At 37.7% G+C, this 12,072-nt stretch overlaps 2 protein-coding genes across 3 annotated transcripts in view; one reads left to right on the plus strand and one right to left on the minus strand.

Annotated features, from left to right (window-relative positions):
* Positions 1 to 12,072, plus strand: part of c21h3orf14 (chromosome 21 C3orf14 homolog) — a 36,246-nt gene that overhangs the window by 15,413 nt on the left and 8,761 nt on the right. The gene's annotated exons all lie outside the window — the stretch shown is intronic.
* Positions 476 to 3,226, minus strand: fezf2 (FEZ family zinc finger 2). The gene is made up of 4 exons (XM_053653135.1): positions 1,820 to 3,226; positions 1,445 to 1,579; positions 1,121 to 1,253; positions 476 to 735 (listed from the first exon to the last, which is right to left on the minus strand). Exons 1-4 carry the CDS (start codon positions 2,561 to 2,563, stop codon positions 479 to 481), a joined length of 1,269 nt encoding a protein of 422 aa, XP_053509110.1. The 5' UTR covers positions 2,564 to 3,226; the 3' UTR covers positions 476 to 478.

Raw genomic sequence — 12,072 nt, forward strand, 5'->3', positions numbered from 1 at the left:
TTTAGTATTAAATTACATTTAAAGATTTCCAATATTATCTATAACTACACTCACATATTTATATTTGTAATCCAGACGATACTAAATTAAAAAAAGAAATAAATAATAAAAAAATAGCATTTGTTGTCTCGAACGTATTTTTCAAGAGTGGTGTATCTGTATTAATATTCTGCTAATAATTTCAAACACGCATTAGTAACATTTTATAATGCATAAATAATTATAAAGATTATTTTAAAGATAAATTGTATTAAATAATATATTATGTGTTAATTCGTGCAGCAAAACATCATGACCAATAAAATGCTTCCAAGTATATATTTTTTTAAATAATATTTTATTCTGTTTTATTTACAATTCCGCTGTGAAGTGATCGTCTCATCCAACCATATCCGATCTCGTGTTTTTTTTGTTTGTTTGTTTGTTTGTTTGTTTTGTACACAGCGTAGCTTGTTTGTAGCGCAAGTCCTTTTAAATCTCAGTTTTGTACTCTGGAGGATTCCTCGCCCGTCTGTAAGCAGGCCGCGTTATTTTCGTGCAGTTTCCTCACATGTTTTTTCAAATCAAAGTTCCGACAAAAGCCTTTCCCGCAAGTCCCGCACGTGAACGGCTTCTTGTCGTTGTGCGTGTGCATGTGGAAGGTCAAGTTATAGATCTGGTGGAAGGCTTTGCTGCAGATCGTGCACTTGAACTGTTTCTCGCCGCTGTGAGTCAGTTTGTGATTTTTGTAATTGCCTGAAGAAGAAGAAAAAAGACAGTCATTAAAAATTTATTATTATTATTATTATTAAAATCCAAACTCAAAAAAAGTTGCATCAGAGGAAAGTGTTTTTTCTTCTTCTTTTCTTAATCACTGCTTTGCATGCTTTAGTCAAGAAGTTGTCAAACTTGCTCACAATCAAACCCCCAAACAGCCTGAAACTGTCAGATTATAAAAGAGACAGAGGCCTTGCGCCTTGACCCATGGAAAATGTGCAAATTCTTTTTTTAGCATTAAGTGACAGTTCATATTTACATCCAAGCCTGTGTGCATGTTTATTCATTTCCATCGGATGGGCTGGCTTTAACACATCCCATTTCTTTGAGCTTTAAAAATGTACCCACAAATTTCACTGCTTACCTTTTTGGTGGAAACCTTTTCCGCAAAACTCGCACACGAACGGTTTGTAGCCGGCGTGGATTCGCACGTGCGTGTTTAACGTCGAGCTCCTGTTGAACGCTTTCCCGCACTGGTTACATTTATGAGGTTTTTCCTGTGAACAGGTGGTTATGATTCGCTTACTGAGGTTACGAGGAGTGGACATTAAAGCATAATATTAATTCAATACCAATGAAAAATATACGCGCTATATTATAATAATAATAATAATAATAATAATAATAATAATAATAATAATAACGTAACACTGTATGACGTGTAATGGCACATTTTGACGGTACTCACTTGTGTGTGTATGATTTTATGTCGACACAGTGTGCTGGCCTGGCGGAAACCTTTCCCACACACTTTGCAAACAAACGGTCTGGCGCCCGTGTGCACCGGCATGTGGCGCGTGAGGTTGTAGTGCGCGTTAAACACCTATGAGAAAACAACAACATGCACTGACGCATTTCTCTCTCATGCTTATTTCAGAATATATAATACTGCGACAACAACAACAACAAAAAAAGCCCACTATTTTATTGACACTTTTGGTGTTTAAATATTTTTCTGCATGGATTTTTTTTATGCACGCAGTGCTGAATTACTGTGATGGACATTTTCTTGTTGGACTTCATGAAGAATTGCATTAAAAAAATTTTTGTTACAGTAATTTACCTTTCCACAGACTTCGCACGTGAAGTTCTTGGGTTTCCCATCCACAGGACAGGTATTCGCCTTGCTGTGCACTTTGGCGCTGTTCTTCTCAGAACCCACCCCGTGGTTCTCCTTCATGAGATGGTCCAGCTGCCCGGGCAGACGCTCTTTATGTGGATACTGCGGCGTGGGCACTTTCTCAGCCAGTTTTGCGCTCTCGAGCAGCAGCAGTTTCTGGTGCGCAGTCATAGCCTGCGCCTGCGAACTGGCAACCACTGAAGAAAACAAATGTCCGCTGAGCAGCTCGGATTGGTGATACGCAGCATCCAGGTAATTTAAATAGTACAAAGATGCGTTGCCTGGCATGGTCATTGTTTGATGGATCACTTGAGGTTTGATAACCCTGCTCCCTGGCAGCAGGTCCGTTTTAGTGCACGCACCGCAGCTGGATTTGCACGTCGCCACCGCCGCCGAGGCGCACAGCGCACCCCGGAAATTCGCTCTCCAAAATTCGGAGTAGTTCACCAGCGCTTTGGCCTGGAGGTCGTACGCTAAAGGTTGGATGGGAATCATGCAAGGGATGGGCGCGCATAAACCCGCCGTCCTCTTCCCTTCAGTGTTGTCCGGTCCTCTGCGCTCCTCCGTCGTCTTGGACATGATCCTGTCGATGGAGAAAGCCAAGGGTTTTGGAGAGGACTCGACCGCGCTCCTGGGCTCGAGTCTCGGGCAGGACATAACCGTGTCCAGGGGCAAAGAGCTCGCCATTGCTTCTTTTTCCTGCCGAACTTGGTGTGAGCAGCGTCCTTCGCCGGTGTCTCCTGCTGGAAGCCAGAGAATCAGGGACACTACATCAGTTTTAATAAGCACCTCGCTTTCACAGTGTCACCCCCTCCCTCCCTCCTCCCATTTACATTCAAATGACCATCTCGGGAACAATAGCATCCAGGGGTAGCAGATTAATGCTCATTAACTAGTACACACAAAATTAACAGGACATTACAGACCTCGTTAAGGAAAGAATAAGACAGAACTCCCCCTCCGCTGCGAAGTTCACTCCTGGAAAACGCACAGCCAAAAAAAAAAACAAAAAAACAACAACAACAAAAAAAGGTGATGTTGTAGTTTACCTTTCCCCACCCCTTCTGACAGCAAGTGGTGTATTCACTGCTAACTGCGCTCTGTCACATTTTCCACACACTCTCTCTGATGATCTCCTTTCTCTCGGGGTGACACGGGAAAGCCATCGCCATCTCCTGTCCCCTCTGCTACCGCCCATTTATACGCGGCCATGGGGGTGGTTGTGTTATTCACGACAGATAGTACAGATTATTAGTTATGTGTCTGGGCCCAAATCTGGTGGTACTCTCTCTCTCTCTCTCTCACACACACACACACACACTCACACACACACACACTCACACACACACACACACAATTCACAACTATAATGTGCACGTGCAGCTTGCATATGCATAAAAATAACAGTGTGTGGTGGTGTTCTTCTTCTTCTTCTTCTTCTTCTTGTTCTAATGCATATTAGTTGATATACATTTTGAAAAAAAGAAGTGCATCCGTACATAAATGTTTTACACTCCCAGAAATAAAGGTGGTACAATCAATAGCTTTAATCGATACCTGTCTTTATGTTTTGTTGTTGCTGCTGTTTTGGTTTTTTTTTTTTACATGTGAAGTTTCATGTTTTGTACCTTTTTAATTAGCTTTTAGAGTGCAGCATTAAAGTTAAATTATTGAATTAAAGGCACAGTCCAATTATACACCTTAAAATATTTTTAAATGTATATTATATTCCCATTTCCAGATAATACCTTTAGTGCGTGGTGCCATTATTTCTGAGATTGTACAGACTAAATAGCCTACTATTCAAGTCATTCATTTTTAAAGCCGATTTTAATTGTTTGATTATTGGGATATTGGGTTTTCCATCGATTTTTAACGAAATCTGTAATGATTGTAATGTCTTAAGTTTATTTATTTATGTATTTATTTATTTCTTTATTTGATTTATTTAGAGGAATACTGATATTTTTATGTTTTCCCACGCCAAACCGATTTTTAAGAATCCTGAGCTCAGTCGTTGTGTGTGAACTCATTTAAAGTCAAAACCTTTTTTTCGTTTTTTCTTTTCGTTTTTTTTTTTTTTTTTTTTTTTTTGCCTCCGACTTGTTTCAGTTTTCATCTCCACTCTTTAATCCTGGTCATTTCCAATGGCATTTCCATGCCCGTTGATACTTGCTATTTGTATAATGAACAAGGTCCAGTTTCCACCTGTTTAAGGAGTAAATTGCGAGAGCAGAGCCTCCCTCGGATCCTATTAAACGTTTTTTTTTTTTTTCCCTCCTTCGTCCATTCACAAGAGCCAATTTTGCAGCGCGATTCAGAGCTCAGACTCGGGAGAGAGAGAGAAAAAAGAAGCAGCAGCTCTTTCACTTTTAGCCACTAAAGCACTGCGTGGAACCTGGTTTTGTGTTTTTTTTCCCCCCGAAATAAAAGAACGGATTAAAGGAGGAAAGAAAAGACTCTGCTTGAGCAGAGGTATACCAAGCAAATAAAAAGAGGCCCTTTTAAAAAGCGGTGCGTAAAAAAAAAAAAAAAAGAAAAGTTTGCTGGAATCCAGAGTTTTGTGCGCTCGCTACAATGACCAGTCCCCCTCTCGTCTTTTCTTCCTGAGGACCTGCTTGAATTCATTTGTTTGCAGACGATTTTACCTGAGACTCACAACAAATTGTTACCATAAATCCCTCCAGAGGGAAAGCAGCGCGCTTTTCCAGATTGCGTCATTGATTAGATTTTTTTTTTTTTTTGCGCGTCAGAAATTCTTTCAGTGCTTTCAAACTGAACACATTTGTGTCTATACTGAATATTATTTGGGAACAAAAATATTTCCATTAGTTTTATTTATAGTAGAATAATTTTTGCAAAGCATTCATTACAACTTTCCTTCTTTCTTGTCAAGTCAGTTTCGATTCTTTAGTGTTTTTGAGGCTGAACAATTCACTGCAATTCACTCGTAGGACAAAAATGCAAGAAGATCCATTTTTGCTTAGGAATATTGTCTGCAGTTGGCAGCATTTGATTTATGTCGGTGAAATAATGTCTATCATTTTCCTCCACAAGCACATAAGGTATGAAATGATGATCTAGTTTCTTGTGTGGCAAAAAAAGACCCTTCCATTTTTAAAGGTACTTTTGGGAAGTAAAATGTATATGTCTATAGCGTCACTAAAGCTTTTAAACAGTGTAGCGATTCAGTGAACATTGAAATGGTAGTAGATTTGATCATGTAGGCTACTTTGGATCTTATCAACCGTGAAGCACTCAGGTTGAAAAAAAAAAGAATAAATAAAATAAAATAAATAATAAATAGAAAATAAGAAAAGAAAAAAAAAGTCAGACATATGTGTTACCCATATTTGCACCGTGTATTTCACACGTGTTGATAAGCGGTGCGGTGAGTCAGCGTGATGGTGAAGAGAGAGAGAGAGAGAGGGAGAGAGAGAGAGAGAGAGAGAGAGAATGAATGTGGCCGCTCCCGCACCTGCAGCCTTTAAGCGGCCTCCACTCACTGCACTCATATGCTAATGATCCGCCTCTAATTTGAGTTTATTCAGACACAATTACCGGCTTGTCGACACAATAAACATTGATCCTATTGCTGTAAACTGGCCTCAGCACTCGGCGTTAACACGAGCCAACGCACACAGCCGCATTTACAACACAAAAACCGTTTATATGATAACGACGCGTTTATTTAAGGGGAGGAAATTATATTTCAAAAGCTATTCAGAGATGACACGGTGCATCCACCGTTATGGCTGGATATCTGTCTATAGGTCTATCTATCTGTCAGCTTGTGGAATGATCTTGAGTGCTAGGAGGGTACTATATACATGGAAGTTTCGAAATGGAGATAATAATAATAATAATAATAATAATAATAATAATAATAATAATAATAGTTATTATGTTTATAATTATAATTATTATAATTATTATGTGTTGTATATTATTATTATTATTATTATTATTATTATTATTATTATTATTGATGTTTTAAAGATACCACATTACTTCATTATATTAGTATTATCTCAACACTTTCTTTTTTGTGTAATACACTTTTGACGAGTCAAAGTTTGTGTAATACACCAGATTTTTCTTTTTTAACAATATGTATTTCATTTTACATCTACTATTTAAAGTATTGTGTGATTATTATATATTATGAACAATATATGTGTATATATATATATATATATATATATATATATATATATATATATATATATATATATATATGCTTATCATTTCAAAATATATTTTAAAGAAAACAAAAAAGGTTAAGCTATTATTGTTCTGTAACAGATTCAATTTGTCTGTCTGCCTGTCTGTCTGTCTGTTTGTCTGTCTGATATTGTGGTTTGAATGAATATTTAAGCATTGCAGAGCTTCTTTATCACCCAAAGTTGAGAAAGCGAATTTGGCACAGAGAGGTCTAGCCTGAGACTCCACCAAATTCCCTCAAATTCATCTCTCATTGGAGAGCACGCAGATGAATTTCAAACCCCGTTTCATGAATTTTCCAGTGCATTTACAGATATAATCTTGAAACTTCTCACCTTCACGTATATGAAATAATACGTAAAATATAATGTTATAATGAAGTCTGGCATGTTGTGTTACGTAAACTGTTGGACTGGACGTGTAATGGACAGTCCTGAGCTACTGCTGATGTAGCTAAATCCACATCCTAATGAGGGAGGGAAAAAGTGGGCGGAAGCTTCCTATGTCACATCAGGGATCCTTTAAAAGACAAGTTTAGAAAAGACTTTTCAACCCATCTGTTCGTCCTGGAGGAGTACATGAGCCCTGGCCATAGGACCCATTATTTAACACATGCCTCCCAGATCCAAGCCTCAATCTTTTTTCTTTTTTTTTTTTTTTTACGTGCTCATAACATATCTGTTCTGTGTTATCGATTCACTAATTGCAGCAACAGATATTTTAAATTGAAATATGTGTTGTGACATCTGGAGCTCAGTCTGTGAACACCACCATGCTGTGTTACTGTTGTGTTATATTTGTGTAATATTTGTTCTCTTTCTCAGTGTGTGACAAAATCATGAACTCATGAGAATCTGTCTCTCATTTGCTCAAAAGATACTGAAGTGTTTCACATAAACACTGTCGTGGATTGAGGACAGCGTAATTACCAAACTCAAGAAGGTGACAACAGGCTTTGTCATAATAGAGAGCAAGACTGTGTGTGTGTGCGTGTGTGTGTGTATATGCGTAGATCTGAGAACATGCCTTGGCTGGGCAATGGACGTGAACACACACCCACACACACTGATTGTCTATTAATGAATGGCTGAACAGCATCTACGGTTCTCACGGGTTGAACTCGAGTCCTCCTAATTACAACCTGAAGCTCGAACACGTCGATCTTGCGTGCCAAAAGAGGTGTGAGAACACGAGATGCGACGAGCGAACGTGTCACTGTAGCTACTCACCTTTTCCTCCAGAGGGAAATTTTCATTGTCTTCACATTTTCTGTATTAGTGAAGATTTGGGATGGATTCTCCCATATCATATCATCCCAAAGATTAGAAGTAAGGACATTATCTAAAGTCAAATAATTTGCATCACTTGCTCAAATATATATATCTTTTCAAAAGGAGGTGCTGAAATCTGATACATACCTGCTATCTAGCGAACCTCAGTATTTTGAGAGGTAGTTGAAAACTCAGAAAAAAGGATTCTAGACTGTACCGTTTCTTGTCACTGGGTTGGCGCCCACTCTTTTGTACCTTGTAATACGTATCTTTCACTTGGAAATATGGATATAGTGTACTATAGTGTCAAAGATTTCTATCTTATATAATTAGACTGTAATTGCATTTTACAGTAAAGAGAATATAGTATTAATGGTACAAAAGGTGTACACTTGAGGGTCAAGGAAAGCTGCTTTTTTTTCTGTATACATTAAGTCGTAACTCAAAGGTGTGAAAGCCCCTAACCCTACACTTAACCTTTCTTACTTCCCTTACAGAAAAGCTGATGATTGCTCCAATTATTCATTTACGTTTTACATTTATGTTTTTTTAACGTGGCCGCACATTACTCACACAGTCACATGTGAAAAACATATGATCATATGTAAAATGTACATCATTTTTCTATGAAGTTTCATATAAGTGTAGTCATGTGATTTGTTACAAATGTTCCACTTCTGGTTTTAATCTAGATATTTCTCTCCAAGTAGATAAACCTCAAGTTTCCTCACAATTTCATTACGATATGTTATGATATGATATGATACGATACGATATGTTCAGATATGATACATTACGATATGTTATGATATGATATGATACGATACGATATGTTCAGACATGATACATTACGATATATTACGATACGATATGTTCAGATATGATACATTATGATATATCACAATACGATACGATATGTTCAGACATGATACATTACGATATATTACGATACGATATGTTCAGATATGATACATTATGATATATTACGATACGATACGATATGTTCACATGATACATTATGATATATTACAATACGATACGATATGTTCAGACATGATACATTACGATATATTACGATACGATATGTTCAGATATGATACATTACGATATATTACAATACGATATGTTCAGATATGATACATTACGATATATTACAATACGATAAGTTATGTTCAGACATGACACATTACGATATATTACGATACGATATGTTCAGATATGATACATTATGATATATTACGATACGATACGATATGTTCAGATATGATACATTACGATATATTACAATACGATACGATATGTTCAGATATGATACATTACGATACGATACGATATATTGGGATAGGATACATTACAATATGTTATGATACGATATGATATGTTCAGGTATGATACATTACGATATGTTATGATACGATACGATATATTCAGATAGGATACATTACAATATGTTATGATACGATACGATATGTTCAGGTATGATACATTACGATATGTTATGATACGATACGATATATTCAGATAGGATACATTACAATATGTTATGATACGATACGATATGTTCAGGTATGATACATTACGATATGTTATGATACGATACGATATATTCAGATAGGATACATTACAATATGTTATGATACGATACGATATATTCAGATAGGATACATTACAATATGTTATGATACGATACGATATATTCAGATAGGATACATTACGATATGTTATGATACGATACGATATATTCAGATAGGATACATTACAATATGTTATGATACGATACGATATGTTCAGGTATGATACATTACGATATGTTATGATATGATACGATATGTTCAGGTATGATACATTACGATATGTTATGATATGATACGATACTGTAAGACAGGGGTTCCCAAACTTTTCCAGGGCAAGGCCCCCCAAATGGCATTAACATTTGACCGAGGCCCCCCTTTTGCAAGATGTCTTTAAAACACATTGAAAATACAGACTTCTGAATATATCCCCCTTTTTTTTATTAATAATTACATCTTTACATTCCATTAGGAATTGATTGTATAACATATATACATATATAACATGTTATAGTAATGCATATATATATATATATATAAATCATGTATTTATTTATTTTTCACACCAAATTGTTCAGGCCCCCCAGGCGCCCCCTGGCGGCCCCCACTTTGAAAACCACTGATGTAAGATACGCTATGTTATCATACTGTATGTTACGGTAGAATACATTCAGACATGATGTTACGCTATGATACGCTACATTACGATACGATATGTTATGATATGATACGATACGATATGTTCAGATATGATAAATTATGATATGTAATGATACGATAATGTAAGATACGCTATGTTATGATACTGTATGTTACGGTAGAATACATTCAGACATGATGTTACGCTATGATACGCTACATTACGATACGATATGTTATGATATGATACGATACGATATGTTCAGATATGATAAATTATGATATGTTATGATACGATAATGTAAGATATGCTCTGTTATGATGTAATACGTTACGATACAATACGTTCAGATATGACATGTTACGCTATGATACGATACATTATGATATGATACGGAAAGATATGCTACATTGCAATACGACATGCTATGATACAATACGATCAGATATGTTACGTTACGATATAGGTTATGATAGGATGCGATGCGGTAAGATACGCTGTGTTACTATACGATACGTTACGGTACGCTATGATACGATACGATGCAATACGTTCAGATATGATGCGTTACGATGATAAGATGCATTATGATATGATACGGTAAGATGCGCTACTTTACAATGCGATATGTTGTGATATGATACGCTATGATACAATACGATACGTTATGATACGATACGATGAAATACAATACTATATGACTTCAGTTCATAGGGCAACGATTCTAACTTTGATGATACCACTGAATCCGTTATGATACGATAGCTTCCGATTGATATCTGATCAAGCCTATCGTTAATTCATGAACGATGACGTGGAGAAAGACTATTTTAAAAGTATCAGCGTTATGGCCAACTCACCTTGCCATCCTATTTGGACATCAGATTTTGATTTTGATTTTTTTCAATAATTATTGATTTATAATCAACTATGAAATCAATACTTGACACCATGACACAAGTAAATCTTGCCTGTCTTGCGCTCCTCGTCTACGTAATGTGGATCAGATCAGGAGAGTGACCTGTTTAGCCATGTTGGCCATGTTAAAAAGACAAAAAGATCATGTATAGTCGTTTTCAAATTGAACACTTAACTTTTTGGAGTGCAGTGCTTGCTTTTTCAAAGCTAGTGCATTCTGATGGATTTTGCTTTACTGCTGTGATCAGGGGGAAAAAAACCCTGTTAAAGACTTTTTTGCACGCTATGCGACTATAAAATAGTGCACTGCAAAGATGGATCTCTGAGTCCTTTTGTCAGCCAGGACTTTTGTCCTGAAGCCTGCCTGCATTTCTCAAGCCTGTCAGTGTATCTCAGCTCCATTCCCCATCACTCGCTCTCACTCTCGCTCTCTCTCCACACATTGACTGTCGGTTCAATTCTCTTCAACGCACACACTCACAGGCATGCAGATCTATACAACTTGGCACCGAGTCACTTAATTCTTAGCTCATGTTTTTTTCCCCGTTTGTCTGTGAAGTGTAGAGTGTCTTGCGACCCTTGCCACACATTCTGTCAGCTGCCTGCTCTCTTTGCTCTTTTCTGCTTTTAAACTGTCTTTTAGCTCACCTTTCTTCCCTCCTCTTCGTTTTTCTCCCCTCGCTCTCTCTCTCCTCCGGCCTTTCAATTAGCGAGCATTCCTGCCACTTCTGCTCCGGCTCCCTTTATTTCTTTATCTCGGTCTATTTTTCTGACCCTGGCCCGAGTGCAGGAGGTTCTCCATAATGTTAGTTCTGAATGGCGGAGGCTTTTCCAAAAGCGAAAGGGGGGCTCCAGGGCACCTTTGATGCTCGAAGCGAAAGGGCCTCAACAGGGTTTTCTTTTCTCCCAGGACAATAGTGAGGACGGCAGAGAGGAGGGAGAGGTTGGGGTGACCTGTACGCCCGCACGTCCACAGCCACTCATCTGTCCAGCGAATTAGATCTGAACCACAAAATGGGCAAGGAGATGTCCCCTCTGGTCCCGCAGAGCCCTTGTTTGGTCCCGCAGGGTGCTTTTGGACGGGACGCGGACAGAACATGTCCGGTCTGTGCGTTAACAATCGCTGGAGGCTAGAGAAACAGGTGCATTTAAAATCAGGGCGTGATTACATTTGCATAATGCTGCCGAGCACATAAGGTGAATGCGCTCAAGGGTATGATTATCCACTTTGAGAAGATGTGAAGCATATTTGTTTGTCGTTACGCCTCAAGATATCAGGCAGTCTGGAAAAATTATCGTTCAGTCGGTGGGACGGGAAGATCAAACACACGGCGGGTTGTTTATTTTATGAATCATTTGTCGATTTAAGTTTTTCTTCTTTTTCGTGCGCGTCATCATGTTTAGCCATCTCAACTAATCTCATCTAAATTGTGTATCTTTAGGCATTTCTGTCAAATCAGGCAGGTATTCAATGAATTCTGACTAGAAGGCAGCTCCCTAGGTAGGCGTCCATTTTGCGCATTGCAGATATCATTTGGGGTGTCTTATTTTATCTTAATTTGTGTCAGAATT

Source organism: Ictalurus furcatus, chromosome 21 (genome assembly GCF_023375685.1).
Source record: "Ictalurus furcatus strain D&B chromosome 21, Billie_1.0, whole genome shotgun sequence".
Taxonomy (NCBI): Eukaryota; Metazoa; Chordata; class Actinopteri; order Siluriformes; family Ictaluridae; genus Ictalurus; species Ictalurus furcatus.